General features: G+C 41.2%; 1 protein-coding gene across 1 annotated transcript in view; it reads left to right on the forward strand.

The window, feature by feature from the left end:
* The window catches only part of PRDM6 (PR/SET domain 6), a 94,846-nt gene that overhangs the window by 52,936 nt on the left and 23,346 nt on the right, over window positions 1-18,564 (forward strand). The window contains exons 3-4 of the mRNA XM_031448905.2: window positions 9,992-10,119; window positions 13,648-13,772. Coding sequence (XP_031304765.2) covers window positions 9,992-10,119; window positions 13,648-13,772 — 253 coding nt within the window. The remainder of the gene's footprint in view (window positions 1-9,991; window positions 10,120-13,647; window positions 13,773-18,564) is intronic.

Consider the following 18,564-nt stretch of genomic DNA (forward strand, 5'->3'; position numbering starts at 1 on the left):
AAAGACCCTGGATTGATGGATGACAGGCTTCGGACGGATGGCCACCACAGTCCTCAGAGATAAAGGGATTCACCAAATGCTCAGCAGCTCTCAGGACCCCCTGATCTTGGTGCTGGCATCTGCCATCCCCCCACCCTCCTCTGCTAGCCTGCTTCTTAGCAGGAGCCGCCCTGCAGTGTGACCAAAATCTCCTCATATGACTGGCTCTCTGACGCAGTCTTCACAGCCACCATCACCACCAGTGTTTTACGGTTTATTGACACTTCTCAACTGTTTTTCTGATTACCATATTTCAGGCTTGACTTATATGTTGGTATTATCTGCAAACTCAACATAAACCTCTAATGATTTTCTCATATTTCTGGAACTTGATGAATGTGAATCGACAGAGTACAGTATATAGCTTTATATCAGCATTACTGGAAGTACGGCAACGGTGTATATAACCATTACTCATTTATTTTATGGGGCATTTATTTTGTGACCTTTGAAGCCTCGTCTCAGAATTGTGGCATTCCAAACATGTCAAGATACTCCAAACCAAAATGAGAAGAAAGAGATTTCTTATGAGAAATCACCACAAAATAAGTTCATTCTAATGGAGGGAGAAATTATTGAAATGAAGAAGACATGTATAGTACTATATATCTGAGACAAAAGTTGAAGAACTGAGTGCAAATAAATATGGCCATACTAACTGGTATTTGCTTTAATGAAAAAGCTTACATTTTAAAATATGCATCTTTACCCACAGTCTTAGATGCCTTGCCTGTTTTTTGATGGTTCTGGTCTTTATGGCACTTGGCCAGTGGAGAGAGTGTTCACATAGAGTTGGAAAGTCATGTCTCTATACATCACATGGTTGCTTTATGTGAATTTCACTAACAGGTTAAGTAATTCTGACTAAATTGACATTTGCTCTGAAAATAGGTATATGTTTGATAAATGACATTTCTAATCATTATGAACATTTTTATGGCCCTCATTCCTTCATTTGAAGAGCTTAAGGTGCTTTTAAGGAAAAAGCTCTACTATTTCTCCCCAATAGGACAAATGGGGTGTGATTGAAAAAAACAGTTAACATGGGGGCCTGTGATTTGGGAGAGTTTCATCCTTGTCACGCTCATATACCCACTGTATGACTGTGGGCAAGTCACTTCACCTTTCTCCAAACTATCACCAAAATTTCCTATCTGTAAAATGAAATAAATGTTCCAGCCTACCTTCTAGGTCAGTGATAAGGACACATTAAGCTTGGGAAAGTATTTTATAAATGTGTATGCCCTGGTCACTGGCTGCTGTGCCTTCTTTGTGTTAAGGTGGAGGCAGATGCTTCACTCATATTTAAAGCCTTGCTTTATGGTCTCTCTTTTCACAGAGAGTTGAAAGTTTACAGGTAGAAAGATTAGGAGACCGCATGGGTGTAGTTCTTACTGTCTTCCTGTCTGGGAAGCAGTGCCTGGAAGTCATGGCTGACAGTGCTTTCTGTTGCCCTGATGCTCCAGGCCACCACCTGCAAATGTCCCCTGCTCCTCCTCCAGGTACATTTGACCACACAGACAGCTCACCTGCCTTGACCAAGTTCAGTGTTCGTGTAGACATGAGGCCCTGTGAGTTGGGGCCTCGTTTGGCTAGACATGTCAGTGTCTTCAGTAGTCAAGCAATCCCATGTGGTAGGGGATGATCAGTAATAGGGCAGAAGCCACGATTAATTAAAACACTGGTAATCACTACCTCTTAGTAGCAGAGATGCTCCAGGAATGCTCTTAAAGATGTGGTGGGTGCCTGTGTCTTTCGGATGACACTTTTGTAACATTGCCTTAACTTTAAGAAATGGAAAATGTAGGACTGAAGAGATGCTTCCTTACTGTTCTCTAGATAGCAGTCACATTCATCCAGCATTTTTAATATTTTGCCTTATTTTTTGATAGACTGATTTAGGGGACAGAAGCATAAACTAGAATGACTGCCTTATTCCTACACCCTCCTTATGTCATTCCCAATTTTGTTCTTCTCTCTCTCTCTTTCTGTCTCTTCACTTGAACAAGGGTGATTTCCTGATATGTACAAAGCTTTGTGTAAGGTCCCGATGGGTAAATTCTTAAAATATTTAAAATGTCTTCCTGCCTCAGTGAGCTTGTAATCTTCTGGTCATGTAATCTTAGTAATAATGAGTTTGCAGATGCAATACATACTATCTTGTGGTCAGTGTCCACAAGCAGGTTCACAGAGTAACCCTGGACTGACGTTTCCCATCTAATTATAGTGACAGCCTAAGAATAGGTAATGCTTCTTGGGCTCTTACTGTGTGCCCAGCGCTGATTTAATATCCTTTACATACACTAGCTCATTTAATTTTCATATCAGCCCTTTGATGGGGCTGTCATTAGCATAATTTTTGCGTAGAAGGTCTCAGCTTCCCAAGAAGTTAAGTAACTGCCCAAAGTTACTGGGCCACCCAAGGTGAAGCCACAATTGTAACTTGCACATTGGAGCTGACACCCATACTTGTGCTCTTAACCTCTGTACTCTGCCTGGCCTGATCACTGCTGACTGAAGTGACTTCACTTACCTGTTCTCATCGGTAATACTTAAGAAAGTTTCCTCCAACAACCATACTATTAAAAGTAAGATCTTGTATTTAGCAACAGAAGGATTCTGTTCCTTAACTTTTCACAGTCCAAACAGTCAAGAACTATTCTTTTGTGTAAAGATTTGTGTTAACAAAATATTGCTCCTCCATCTCCTGACACAGAGGAATCTCATGGTAAACCATTTTTATACATCTTGGCAAACAGGATGTTTTTCAGTTGAGGTTCTTGAATTACTAATACACCTGATTATTGAAACCCCAGTTTTCTGAGTTTTACAGAAAGTTGGGGCTGTTATCAAGCACCGTGTGGACAATAGGTAGAGAAGATCCAAGAAACCGTCTTTCTTCTTCTCTGGATCCTCCTTGTGCTGTGAAAGGACCTAAAACAATGCTGGGTTCTCAGGTCTGAACTGGGAAAACTCCCAAAGACCTCTTCTCGGCCCTTTTCTGTGGTAATCATTGATTGCTTTTTAATCACCATATGAAAATCACCTTTGCATTTCATGGAATGGAAAGAAGTTAGGTACAAAAAGGGTATAATGTTTTCTTTGAAAAGCTGTAGCTGTTAGTGCTCAGAGTGAAGTTTTAATTGCATTTTGTGATGATTTCCTCCCAAGCTTTGAATAAAATGTAATATATTTAGGAAGCTATAGAATTATTGTGAGAATTCAATTAGGTTCACTTCAGCATGTTTTGAGGTCCTGCAGTGGGCTAAGCCCTGTGTTAGATCTTTGGGCATAAAACATGTGGCCTCACCTCAGCTGTTTGTGAGGTGAGTGGGGGTAGAACTGAAGGAGGCTGGCATTTCAGCACACAACCAAATGCTGCTGCTGTCTGGGGCCTTGGCACAGGGACATGTCATGGTGTAGAATCCTAAGAGAGGGAGACTGAAATGTCTCCCTACTCCCTGAAAATTGGCCAATCTTTTCAAATAAAACCTTTGGAATTTTTTTTTCCATGCCAAAATTTAGAGACCCAGGTTCTGGGAGGAGCAGATTCATGTTCAAGTTATAATTCAGGTTCCTTTTGTTTAAGGTCCTTGGTTCCCTTCAGGGTATTTGCAGAGTTAAATGGACATGAGGGAGGCCTCAGCACATTCCTATTGGGACGGGTGTGAGGAGGCCAGGAGAGGAGACCTCATTCCACAACTAAGTTACTAACTTTTGGAGACCCCATTTCCTTATGTGTGCAGTCGTCCTGCTGTATCTGCGGGGGCTGGGTCCCAGGACCCACTGCAGATACCCTAATCCGTGGATGCTCCAGTCCTCTATATAAACTGGTGGAGTACAGTCAGCCCTCTGTATCCGTGAATCCTCCGTGATTGAATCCGCAGATGTGGAACTCACGTGAATACTAAGGGTCGACTGTAAACTGATCAGGTTGGAACAGATGGTCTCCAAGTTCTCGTCCAAATCTGATTTCCCTGGAGTCTAAATTTATACCAAGGCACTCAGTGTTCTAGCAGAAGAATTGGTGACTGAAGCCTATCTCCTGGAGGAAGTGCTCTGCTTGTGATTTTTCAAACAGGATTCCCTACTTCACTGTGGACCGTTGGTGATGTCCCAGGCACTGCCTCAGAGAGCATAGATGAGGTTGGTTGAGCTGGTGGGGTGCTTCCTGGTGGACTTTCTTTTTATCTATTTTTATAGTAGACCAGGACAACTTTCTTTTTATCTGTTTCTACAGTGTAATTACATTTAAGACTTCTTTGAATTAAAGGGGATCCTTTGCTTAAAAGATCACTGAGATCCTCTCCTGGTAAAAATGAAAGAAATGAACTGTCTTCTCTGCTCCCCTACTCCCTGGAAAACTACAGCACAGAATGGTCGGTCAGATGATGGATTCTGGGCAGCACAGCAGTGATGAATGTTTGCATTGTTTCTAGGCTATCAGTTCAAACGATTTTGCTTGCAAGTGCCCCAGCTATAGCAGACTGATTTTCAAGGGTAGCAGTAATTTCTTTACAGCTGGGATTACCAACTTGAATGTTTACTGAGGCCAAGCAGTTAAGTAAGGTAGAAAAGTAAGGAGCACATAAGACTATGTGGTAGGGACTATGGAGAAAAAAAAAGTTCATGGCTGACCTAAAGGGGCCAGTTTCTTTCTCTCCGCGTCCGTGGATTAGTGCCAGAGATTGGGGACCTATCTTTTGATTTATTTTTCCTCAAGAAAAGTTAGAAATTAGATAATATTTCCAAATTTTTAAAAACACTGTGGAAGAAAAACCAGGTTGATCAATTGCCTGAATTCAGCCTGCGAGACACCAGTTCGCAAATCTTGCTTTAGAGAAACAGATTGCTCAAAACACCAATATACACAAATTCCTATCATTCAGAAGATGGTTTTCTTGCTTTATATTAAAATACGCCCAGGTCAGTCAGTGGGTTATGTTGTTTCTATGATGGGCATGATTGTTAATGTAAGTTGACAGCATTCATGAATGACAAAGCTGTGGGCAGACCACTCACAACAGTTTTTAACACACAGCACGGGTGCCATTTTTATTGATGTTCTCATCTAAAGAAGATTTTTGTTCTAGGAAAATAAGATTATGGGAGAGAGTACAGCTTCCTCATCTTCAGGATTGCAATGAATTGCCTTTCACATAGTGGTTTTCAGTTAATGCCATGCATGGTTGGTAATGAGCAACAATTTGTGTGATCATTATCTCAGCCACATGTGTGGCATTTCAGTAAATATTATTGGATTGAAAACTATAAAAAAAAAAAAAACCCTAAAAAGGTAAGAATTAGCTGTTCCCCTTACTGATCTTTCTACTCCTGTTGATACACGATAAAAGTACAGACCAAAACCAAGGATTTTAAAATAGCAACAGAACAATCAGGAAAGAAATCAGTGGCTGATCATGTAGTGATACTTTGTTACCAAGAATTTCTCAGGAGGATAACACATACTGTTTTTAACTTTGGGTGAGATAGTTGGCTTCTCTATTTTAACAACCCATGCAAAAATTGAACTACAAAGCAATAAATGGCTAGGCTTTCTTTTCATTTATTTTTCTCTCTTTGATTTAAAAAACAATCAGAAAATTACAAATTATAATGTATAAATGCGGATATACAGGTAGCCAAAAAAATGAGTGTAAACACTTTACCATATTTGCTTCAGAATCTTTTTTTAAGAAAAAGATGAAGTTGTCATGAATCCTTCCAGTGTGTCTTTTCAGAATTGTACTGTATCTATAGATACATACAGATAGAGATATTGCTGTATGTATATTACATTATACATAAATATAGAAATATTTAATATACTATTAAGGGTGTTATTTTGTGTATTTGGGAATTAACAAATGATATCATATACATTAACCTGCAACCTGATTTTCTCAATCAACATTACATTTTTGATGTTTATATCAGCTAGATCTTAATACAAGCAGATCTCGTTCATTCATTTAAAGTATTTTATACTATTTTGTTGGAGAAATAAATTGCAATTAATTTATTCTCCTGATAATGGATCTTTCCATGATATCTAATTATTTACTGTTATAAACTGTGCCAGGCTGTATGTCCTTGAACTTGTCTCCCTAGGCACATATATCAGAGTTTCACTGGAATAATTTCCTAGAAGTGAAATTACTGAGTCACAGGATATGTGCATTGTCAGCTTTGTTTCATTGTTGCCAAAATGTTCTCCAGAATGAATGCCGTCTTCTATTCCCTTTCAGCAGTGCTGGACCTAGCTTTCTAAAACAAATATGCCAAAACTACTTTCTACAGTTTTGAGGGTTTTACATTACAAAATTTAACCCTTTTCCAACCAAGTGTCCTGTATTTCCTTACTTGTGTTTCCCCTCCCTCTAGAGGTTCATTTGTTCAGCTTCCTTAGAAAGGACAGCAAACCAAAAACCAAAACTTTAAGGGTTCAAATTCATTCAGAATAAAGTGCAGAATAAAGAGTTTTCCCCTCATCTAACTCCCTTACCTTCATTCTTACCTTTTGAATGAATAACATTTCTGACTTTTTCCACATTTTCATGGGTCCTGAAAAGATTGTCTAAACACTGTGCATGATTTTCAATTTTTTTTCCTTATTTAAATCTTCTGAAAAGTAATGAAAATAAAGTAACTCTTGGTCTTGGCATTAATTCATCTCTTTAAATTCCTTAATTTTTTTAGACCTGTTAGGTATCTAACTTAAAATTACATTTTAGTGTCACATAACTGCAGATATTAATGCAGCCTCCAAGAACAACTTTCCAGCCTTGCTCTAGACTGAAATCTGCTGAACCATTTATTCACTTGTGATTCCTTCTTTTCTAGGAGGAATAACATCAGCCTGTCTGGATACAGGCACAATGTCCTTGTATGGTTCAGGTACATGCAGAATTTTACCCCCCAGCCCCTTTAAAAATTTATTTAACTGAGCTCTTAAATGGGAACAAAGTTGAGCTAATGATGGCGAATAATAATAGGGCCCAAGTTAGGATGCAGACCTTTTCTGAGAAGTCATCCTTAGTTTTCCTGGTTTTATTCTACTTCTGTTAGAAAAATGAACAGAAATCGTCATCATTGCCTTCTGGCCCATTGTTCCGCTGTTAAGAAACACAGTTGAAATGTTAGCTCTGAACAGCACAGGCCAGAAAGGGCCCAGGATGGTCTTGCACCAAATTCAAAGACACATGTTTTTGGCCAACATCCCTAAATAACTTTCGTGGGAGGTGCTGCCTGTATTAGAGTGATGAGCCCCCTTGAGGAAATCTCACGTGCTGTGAATATATGTTGTGATGACTTGACATTTTATGACACTTACGAAGATTTTATTTTGGCGGGGGGAGTGGGAGGAAAGGCATATCATCAGACTTGTGTTTGGAAAATCACTCTGGCTGTAGTTTAGAGACAAGGTTGGAGGTTCTGAAGAGGCTGCCAGGAGATGAGTTAAGGGGCTGTTGAGACCCTTCAGAGGAGAGAGAAAGCTGATTTGGGCTAGGATGGTGCATATGGACAGTAGGAGGCAAATCCAACTGGATCTAGTGGGGGCTGGGCTCTGGGAGCTGACGGCGAGAGAACAGTGTCAAGGTTGAATGAGTCTCCTCATCTCTGATTGGGTGCCCAATTCTGGGCTCTAAGTAGGTGCAGGAGATTTTCATCAGAATTTCACATGAAATGGTATAATGTTGGTATCAGGCTAAAACCAGGGAGGCTCAACCTTATTCCATGGGCTCGTTGTGTGATATTTGGAAAAAGCCTAACAAAGAGCTCACTACTTTTCCTCAAGGCAGGTAGCAGTTTCACCAGGCAGGCAAACATTGTAGGATTCCTGTAATCACAATCTACTTATTTTAAGGAGGTGATCGCTGAAAGAGTGTGGGAGGAAGCATTGTCAAGACTGATTGGCTACTGTGTGGTGTTCAGATGAGCTCACACTCAAGGCAGCACCCGTGACATATAAATGTTCAAGGGTTTTACTTGGCTTTGAGGACATTAGCTAGAATCACAAGGGAGAATTGCATGTCTCGAAATCCTTCATAATTATTTTCACCAGCAACTGTCATGAAAGATTTTTCATGGGGGAAGGAAGGGACAGAGGTCTGGGTCATCATCATTTGGGCTCCATTATAGATAAGCAGTGGTGTTCAAGGAACTGATGGCTTTGTTGATTGTCACACGGGCTGTCAACAGCAGACTCAGGGTTGAGACTCTTTGAACCAGTTTCCTAAAACAAAAACAAAAACAAGAACAAGAACAAGAACACCAAAATAACCACAGTGCAATCTAACCTAAATACGAAATCTGTCATTTGATTGCTCAGGGAGCAGATGTATCCACCACATGAAATATTTCTATTCTCTGCCATCATCCCCAAATAGGAATTTAAAGACGTTATTAATCTTAAATACAGTATAATCCAGGAATCCAAGAATCTCTTCTTTCTTCTCAGGCTACATTGATAATCAGCTGTGACCATGCTGGCCTGCTAACCAGTCATAACTTCTCCAACAATTGTGTTTATTAGATTGATGCCTCTCTTTTATCTCAAGGGGTTAGTGGAAAGGTCGGAGGTGAAGACAGATGAGTTCAAGAAAAGCCGAAAAAAAAAAATCAACCGTTTAAAAATGACTGGTGATGATAAAAAAAATACAACCAAAAAAAAAAAAAACTGTCATCACTAAGCCATTTGGCCCCCAGAATAGGAATACTGAGCTAAATTAATATGAATGATCCTACTAATTTTAGGGCCTAAATGTAACCAGTGAGGCTCTCTGTGAAACTTAATCTTTATGTCTATTTGGAAAGAAAAAGTGGAAAGGCTGATGAGCAAGAGTAAGAGATACGAGTTCTCAGGATGCTCTGGGGAACACCTCAGTAGCTACTGGAATCTCAGTGCTGATTTTATTTGAAAAGGTCCAGCTTTGTCATGGCCCTTCTGAGAACTGTACTCCTTGCTTCCTGGATGCCCCTAGGACTGAGGATGACCTTCTAGAATGGCTGTACATATATAACCCCTGATCTCCTATTCCTCTAGATACCACACCCTCCATGGTGCCCAGGGCTGATCTGGTTTCTGAAGGTGGGAGCCCATTGTCTCTGCTGTTGGCAAAGACTCCATGTGTGCTGGACTGGCTAATTGTTTTGCATCAGACTTTTTGTCCCTTGTCCATTGGCTGGTTTGAAGCAGATTTCATTTTCTTGGATGCAACCTTGAAAGAAAATCTGCTTGAGATAACCCAAGGCAATAATTATTAGGCCAATCTCAGTTAAGACATCTAAAATGCACAGGAAATGGTAGTATTTTTTTTTTCCTTTCTCTTTCCGAGGGTCTCACTTTTTTGATGACCCTCTCCTAATAGTTTCAGGTCCTGACAGCTGAAGTCCTACATCTTCTGCAAGGTGAGAGTCCATTTATTTCATCTGAATCAGAGTCTGTTTTATTAGTGCTGTGTAGCTCCAGTAAGGCTCCTGCTTCTGTTAGGTGTCACCAGCTTGTTGAACAGATGATGGTTACTGCCTCCCAAATGCCTTCAAACAGTTACGTGTTTGAGATGGGAGCCCTTATGTGGATGTTCCAGCTATGTCAATGTGGCCTCTCCTCTCAGCTTGCTTTGTTTATCCAGCAGCTCATTACTTAAGAGTCGCCTGTCAAAAGCAGTTAAATATTCTTTGGGAAACATGGTCCCTCACATCCTTGAGATGCCACAAATATGTTTAATCCAGGGAAGATTGGCTTGATAAGAAAAACGTGATTGACTTGCATCACCTAAAAATATTTCTCTCCTGTTATTCCAGTGGAGTTTCCACAAGCATCAATAAGCACTAGCAAACCTACGGGCAGTAAATTCCTGCAGCCGACACATAAAGACACCAAGGGAAGCAGGGAAGATGATTGCTGGTGACTCGTTCTAACTACTTGACCTTCTGACCTCTTCTCTAGATATATGACCAAGATGGGACACTACAGCACTTTATTGATGGTGGGGAACCTAGTAAGTCGAGCTGGATGAGGTATATCCGATGTGCCAGGCACTGCGGAGAACAGAATCTAACAGTAGTTCAGTACAGGTAAAGTATGCCTTGATTTACCACTTATGGAGCTGAAGCTCTTTGCCTTGCATATGTAAATTTAGGCTTGCTGCTGGTTTTGTAAAAAAAAAAAAAAAAAAAAAAAAAAATCCTGCAGGGTTCTGAAGAACTCTGCGAGGACTGGCAGACACTTTTCTGCTAGGTTTGTGATCTCTCCTTAGTACTTGTAACAGTAATGGCTTGAGAATTCAGGGATAAAGATGCTAGGTACTTGGTCCCCAGGATAAAGTTACTTCCACATCATCACCTGACCTTTGGCAGTGACCAGAGTGAGCCCAGCGAACTCGCTGACTTGGGGTGAGTCCCCCGGCAGATGTGTGCACACATAAATAGGAGTTCAGAGGTGCAGCCCCAGATCCTTTGCTTTAATCACCTTTGGTCAGGCTGTTTCCCAGAGGAAAAAGTTTCATTTGCACAAAGGCATGAAAAACCAAGAACTCTCAACCTTCCCAAGGCTGCTTTTCCAAAACCATTCTGTTCGACAGCCTTGGTTGAGACAGAGTAACCTCTCTTGATCCCTCAAAAGGTGCCAAAGCATTTGGCTTTGGCCCTGTGATGATTCAGAGCCTGTTTCAGGGGTTGAGGGGGTTCCAGAGCATAGAGAAGCCCCTGGTCTCCTGAGATCTTTAGGCAAAGCCCAAAGAGTAACAAAGATGAAGTGGAGCCACTCTCACTGCCTGGAGTCTGAGAGGGAGGCCCGGATGGGGTAGGGACAGAGAAGCAAGGTGGACTCCCAGATGCTAAGCCCAGCACACCTGTTGGTCAACATTTCTTTCTACTTTGTGCTAAAGGCTGGAGTGGAGACAAGAGGGCAGAAACCCATCTCCTAGGAAAAAAGCCCTACCACTAAGCCTTCTTTTCTCAAAATCCCCAGAAAACATGTGCCATGTAAATATATGAGCTCAGTTATAAACAGCCGTGTTCCCTTTTGAGTCAGAAGCAACTGTTTAGCTTTATCAGGCACCACAGACACATCAAAGCAGAAGCGCCCTTGCTCGGCGACTTGGAGTCCTGCCTATGACTATTTATTTTCGCTTTCTTTTTTCCCTTAATTTTAAAAAATGAAGCCTTAAAAAAAGGAAAACTTGATTCCCCTTCTATGTGTGCAAAGGCTGCACAAATCTGGCTCGCTCTCCAAAGGCCTTCAATTCAAAAGGAACATATTTAGGCAGCGTGTGACTCACTGCCGTGGTTTCCTAGGCTGTTATCTTTCATTACATAAGGGTTTAAATGACCTTGCACACCAGGGTATCTGGTTACAGTCTGTATATTGGCTTCACCCACCTTCAGTGCAGCTGCATCTCTGCCATGAAGTTTTTATGAAACTTGGAGCTAGAAAAGGAGTAAAGGTTGTCCATTCAGCGAGAGGTAGCTGGGCTGGTTCTGTAAGGAGCACCCAGGGAACTCTTGAGACAAGTTCGGAATCTGGGAAAAGGAGAAACCCCTACAGGAAGGTGGGCACGAGTTAGTCATTACCTATCTGTCAAAATCGAGCAGGGTTTATGGTTTCCTTTCATAATGGCGCTCACACATCGAGTTCTCCCTGCCAGTCTGTTTTTGATTACTTCAGATCTTTATAAAATGAGCTACAAAAACACAATTTAAAAACTGGCATCCGTCACCAGTGACCACGTCCAAGAGTAAGAAAATAGAAAAGTTGGACCCCGAAGAGGCAGCCTAATTTTTTATTGTACATGAACGTCCTCTTCACAAAAAGTCAGCTGGTTTAGATTCATTCTGTTATGATTTGTAATATCTAAATGGAATTTTCTTCAAAGCGCCCTTGATTGATTGACCCTTCGCTGAACGTTTTGTTTTTATTTTGAGGCTGACAATAATGTTTGTTGGCATGTGTTCCACTTCAACTGCGTTGGGACGCCATGAAGCTATCTTTATGAGTCATCCAACCGCAATACTAAATACATGTCAGCAAAGGAAATATTATCTGAAAAGGGAAAAATCCCTTTGATGTGCTTTAACATGCAGAGATTTCTGCGAGTTTTGGAAGCTCTGTCCGCTTGTAAGGAACGGTGTACACTTACACGTTTTTTTTTCCCCCTTTTGGCCTCCTCCGAGCCTCAGAAGACCACCCATTGCTCGAAAACAGTTCTGCCCTTTCAGCGGCAAAGTATGTCATTTGGTTTTAACACATTCATTTGCCGGGCGCTGTGTTTATATTAAGGGAAGCCAAACCGAGAGATGAAATGTTACAAGGGGTGAAGTACAAAGTAGACTCAATTTTTCTCAAGTTAGGAGATGGCCAGTGATTTATAGCTCGACTCCCATTTTGATTTTTTTATGTAGCAGTGGAAAGAATTAATAAAATGCACAGCTCTTGGAGATGCGGCGGGAGGAAGGGTAGTGAGGTCTGGACCACTGGCTGGAGTTTTTGTCAGATATTCATAGAATGTTGGGAAAAAACATTCTGCTTAGCTAGCAGTGCCCTCGTGAGACGGAATGGCAGCAAGTAAGGAAAATAACAAGATAAATGAAATTTTTGCAGCTGCAAGTAAAATATTGAGAATCTGCACTTTTTTATTGATCTTTATGATCCTATTGCCAAGAGCCACTTTGTGGTGACAAAATATGTTGACAAGTGCATATCTCACTGCCATGAAAAATGTGGTGAAGGATTCGCCTTATGTCTGCAGTGTTATACAAGGAACAAATTGCCCTGCTCCAGCCAATTCCTTACAGATAGACTAAATTTAAGGTCCACCAACCCTAAACACTTTTATCTTGAACTGGAGGTTAGTATTTGTAGCAATTCTTCATTGAGAAAACTGGTCACAGACTCCTCTTACTTTTTTAATCTTTTTTTAGAAATAGATTTTTCTTTACTATACCACAGCCACTGTAAAAAAAAAATGTTTATTTTTTGGTCCCTTCACTCTATCATTTCAGAGTGTAATTTTTCAGCCAGAGTAGAGTGCTCCCCTTGTATTTATTGAATTTCCATCCATTTCGCATGAGAGTGTTTCTTCTCTGTATCAAACTTTAGGAGAAAGGCAAGGGGGAAATTTTTTATTTCTTTCAATCCTTACATCACAAAGCTGCTTAATTTTATTACAGAGTTGAGAACTCCCAATGCCAAGTTGTAAGAATACACCTACTGCTTTTCTTTCAAATAAGAAAATCAATCATATTAATTTATATGTGACGTTGAGGAACCAGAGTCTGCAATTTGCCAAGAGAGAATTTTCTCATTAGTGTGAGATTTTTTTTTTAAACGAACTCTTCCTTTCTGCTGTCTCTTGGGTCACATATCTGTCTCTTCAGCCAAGATGTTCTGTGGAGAGACATTGTGGTAATAAACTGTAAGCTATTTATTTTACTGGGTTACAGGCTCTAATTGGTTGCCAAGAACGATAAGGTGGGTGCAGATTTTATTACAAACAGAAATTGTTTAGGTGGAGCTGGGCAGAACTTTTTGGGGGCAATAAAAATGTGGATGGGGCACATGAGTCCTACCGATTACTAAGCTGGGTTTTCTTTTGTTTTGAATAGGTCGAATATATTCTACCGAGCCTGTATAGATATTCCCAGGGGTACCGAGCTTCTGGTGTGGTACAATGACAGCTATACGTCTTTCTTTGGGATCCCTTTACAATGCATTGCCCAGGATGAAAACTGTAAGAATTTATTTTAGCTCTGAATTCACATTTCACAGTACCGATCTCAAAGCTAACTTTTTAAGAGTGTTGTTTGAAACTCCGAAAATGTGATCCATTCTATGTAACAGAAACGTGCACAAGTCTGTTCCATCATCTTCCTTGTATGTCTTTTGCTTTTTCACAGGGAATCTTAACTTGTACAGACCAGTTTTTCTTCGCCTGTTGATAATTTCAAAACCTCAGTCTTAGTTTTAAATCATCGCTGGCAGCAATGTTAAGGCAACTGTTACTTACCGAGCACCTACTATGTGTCTGGTTACAAGAGCAGCATAAGGCACGAGTTCTGCTCTGAAGGGGTGCACAGTCTTGCTGTAGTCACACTGTTTGCAAAAATGAAATAATGAGAAAACAGTGCTGTTTAATCAGGAATAACAGCCCTCTGGCTGATTGGCTGTGCTTCCTCCTAAGTGGGCATGGGAATGAGAAGGGTAGTAAAAACCGTAGACATCTGACTGAGGAATTTATCTCTCTCTAAATTTCTTAAAAGAAAGTCACATGGTTCATTTTAGATCATTACCATGGCCATCATTATGTTTTAAAAAATAATCTAATGTCTGGGCAAGTGCCAACTTCTACAGCAGTTTTCACCTAAACTTTATATATTTGTTTTTATCAATTCTTGGGAAAATGTTATCAGGTGATTTCCAGTGTTTGGCACAGAATTAGGTAGTTCTGCCATGCTTCAGTGAGAAATGCTGGTTTCAATGATGCTATTTTTTTCTTGTCACCAAATTGACTAATCTATGAACAGGTAATTGGGATTATGCAGTAGAAAACGAAGCAGAGGGAACAGATCTATTTAAGAAACTTCATTTTGAAAAACAGTGTTATTTTAATTTTTCCTCCTTCACTTACTTTCTCTCACTCACACAAACTCCGAAAAAAAAAAAAAAGAATGTTCATAATGCTATTAATCAAAATGCTGATGATCAGATATTTCTTTTCCATGTTGTCTTTATTTTCTTTGTTAAAAATAGAATCCTCAAAAAAAAAATAGAATCCTCAAAAAGCATATTTCTCTCAACTTTCCTTTTCTACTTTACCCTAACCCCAAACCAATCTCAAATCAAAAAATGAATCTTTGGACATATAAGTACATTCCTCTTACTTCCCAAGTTTCCATTGGAAAGTTTCTTTTCCACAGTGATACTCCTATTTGAGAGAGTGTCTGTTTTCATAGGAGAAAATCTCAGTGTTGGACAAGAGTGTGTGGTTGGTGTTAGAGGCAGAAATGGACATGGAGGCCAGGATGCTCTGTCTTCCCAGAATGGCTCCATGCCCCGGCTCCCCTGAAGCTAGATCTAGGTCCACGTGTGGAGAGCACCAGTATCAGCTTCCCGATCTGCTGACAGGGGCCTGTCTGTACGTTAGAACCTTGGCATAACTTCACCTTCTTAAGGATGGAATCTGATCCCAAAAGATTCCAGAAAGGCTCTCTGTTTCTTCCTTTAATACAGCGTATTACAGACTCTGAGCATACTGTGGTGTGTGTGTGCTGCAGAATGTCTGGGAATAAACATATCAGAATCTAGAGTTCTAGCGTATATAGCACACAGCCTGAAATTTCTTCCATTCATTCATTCATTAAATGCTCAGATATTTGTTGCACATTTACTATGGGCCAGTGTCATTGCTGGGTGCCACAGAGACAGCAGTGAACAAAGCAGACAGGAATTCCTACCCTCATGGGGTATATCTTCTAGTAGAGAGAGGCAGATTATCAACAAATAAATGATTAAATAGATAGTGTGTCAGGTGATGATAAGTGTCACAGAGATAAAGCAGAGAAGGGGTAAGGAGTGCCAGGAGTTGGGAGTTGCTGTGATCAGGGTGAGCTCTACAAGGAAGGTAGCCTTTGGATAAAGACTTATGGAGGCAAAGGAACAAGACATGTATTGTTTGGGAGCAGAGTGTTGCAGGCAGCTAGACTCAGTTCCTTTTATTTCCAGGATGGAAATATGACTGGCCTACTGGGAGAGCATCCCAAAGCTATTGACATAGGTGTGTCAGAGTGAGTGAGGTGGGGAGAAGACTTAGATATGGGAGGGGGCAGGGATCTTGTCCGGACCCTGGCTTTTGTTCTGTGTGGGCTGGATAAACGGGGCTATTGCAGAGTTTTGAGCAGTGATGTGACTAAAGTTGTAACAGGATTACTCTGGCTACTGAGTGGAGACTAGATAGGTTGAGGATGGAGCAGGGAATCCAGTTAGAGGCTCTTCCTGGAATTCAGGGGAGAGGTGATGGTGGTTTGGACCAGTGCAGAAGTGGTGGAGGTGGTGAGAAGTGGTTGGATTCTGGATATATTTTGAAAGGAAAGTCAACATCATTTGCTGACACTTGGGGTACTGAGTGAGAGAGAAAGGAGGCAAGGAGAACTCCGAGGCTTTGGTCTGAGGAACTGGATGAATGGAATGACCATTTACTGAGTGATGAGTCAGAAATGGAAACTGGAATGACTCCTCAGGAAACACGTTTCTTACCCTTGACCTGGATCTCTAGGGTGGAAGTCACACATCTACAATATTGCTTCCACCTTGTGATGTGGTTACATTGACGAAAGGGATTTAGGAACTGGGCTGGAAGATTTGGGGTTCTCTGTGCCATTCACAGCCACCTGCCAGTGGTATCTAACAGTGTACCATCTAGCTTCAGGTTCAGTGTGATAGTGTCATCAAAAAGTGTACTTTCTGGCCACATCACATGCTTTACTTTTCAAGCCTCCTTTCCCTTGTAGGCCAACCTGTGTGAAGCATTCCTGAGACTGCTGAGTAGAGTATTGAATCAACCCTACCAGGGCATGTGTTATATCATTTAGCACCTGAAAACCTTGGGAGAAAATTCACAAAGCCATAGCAGGTTGAAGTATTGTGGCTTCAGTAGGTAAACTGAGCAGCTCTTCTGGGTTGAGTTCAGAGCTCTAAGTAAGGGTGGAGGGAAGTTTAAAGAGAATTAATTCTTTAACTAAAGTGCTCAACAGTGACAATCCCCCTTCCCCCTAAGGGTATTACAGGAATTTTATTTCAGTTCCTGTCTCAAAGTCATATATCTGTCATGTGATTGGCCACCCAAGAAACCAGCAGAAAGCTTCATCAGATAGCATGGGGGTGATATATGACTTTGTCTCTAAGATAGATTCTCCTGTATGATTCATATGGGAGAGACGGAGAGACCTGGGAATGCTTTATAATGAGGGTTCCTTATTCTGTACCGAGAAAATTCTCTGTGTGATTTAAAAGCACAAATGTGTGAAAGGGCATGGACAGATAATTTAACAGATAGCCTTCCCCAGCCCTTAGTAGTTTAAATCATCTCAACGGGATTAGGAATTCTAAGACAATTTTTATCCTACTGAGCTAGCCACAAAAATAAATTAAGTATCTTAGAAAGAAGCTTCTTGAGATCAAAGACTTGCTTGACAAAATGCCTCCACAGAGCCTCCTTACCAGGGTTATGCACAGAGCAAACAATGAATACATGCTCGCTGGACAAATACTGAGAATTATATTGCCATTGTTAGAAAGGAGAAATATTTTGGCTAGATTTCTGTTTTTTTGTTGTTAATGGAATTGATACATGGCCCAAGACAGTGGTGATTTAACTCAGTGAATGATACTTATTAAGCACTTTCATTTATAAAAATATCTTTTTCTGCCCATGGTTCTTTCAACATTGAAAGTACACATTTCCTATGGAGTGTGTGGGGTGGGTTCAGGCTTCAGGGGCCGGAGAGCAGTGGGGCACACTCACTGCCTGGACAAGCCACTGAAAGAGAAGGCAGCGTTTCCCATAGGCATCTGGATTCTGGAAGCAATTCCTATGTTATTTTCTGTTAAAAAAAAAAAAACCCATAGTTCTAAGTGTAATAGAGCTCCAAAGAGAGAGCCACTCCAACCACTGTGGGCCTTTCAGAAGGGCTTGAAGGAACGCCTGTGTCGACAGATTGTATCCGCAAGGAGGAATGAGGTTCCCCAAAGCTTCTAGTAGGGGATCAGCTCCTGCAGAGTGTAAAGACCCTAGTGTGTTCATACTCATTTCAGAGGAAATTAAAAAAAAAACCTGGGAATAAATGTTAAACAAGTCTTCCTGCTGCTTTTTCGGTCTTGGCATGGGAAGCTGAGGTAGCAGAATGTGAAACTGGACAGCAATGCAGGAGTTGCTGCACCAGAGTCAACTCTCCCTCTAAGAGGCCCTCCTTTTTCTTTTGATTTTAAAGAGCAGGAAATAAAAAGGAGCACTTCTACAGAGTGCCCTCCCCACCCCACCCCCCACCGTCCCACCAACAGTGGGAAACCAGGCCTCACTCAAGCCTTCTGTCAGTGAACGTTGAGGACAATGAGGACATCTCTGCAGGGCCCTGTGGGAGCGCTGTGATGGGGTACAGACACTCAGACCCCGTCCTCCAGCACCTCAGTGTAGGAGGAGGCACATAAGCAAGCAACTACAGTACAGAACCTAATGCAGGGCCGTGAGATGGCTACTGCAGGGAGCCTGAGCTGGGCAGGTGTTTGGCTGAGTAGTAATGCAGTCAAGAGAAGTCAGGTTCCTGGCCCCTCATGCTCAGTGGGCAGCTGGCGTTGGACTCCTCACATAAACTCAGGAACCAGAAGTTACTGTTTTGTCCCTAAATGGGACATAGAAAAGTGCTACCCTCAAGCCCATAGGCCAAGGAATTGTCCATCTGGGGCTATTGGTAAAAACACCATGTCACACTCCAAAAACCAGCCCCAACTGTGGGAAGGTGTGGGGTTGG

Source organism: Camelus dromedarius, chromosome 3 (genome assembly GCF_036321535.1).
Source record: "Camelus dromedarius isolate mCamDro1 chromosome 3, mCamDro1.pat, whole genome shotgun sequence".
In the NCBI taxonomy this organism is placed as follows: Eukaryota; Metazoa; Chordata; class Mammalia; order Artiodactyla; family Camelidae; genus Camelus; species Camelus dromedarius.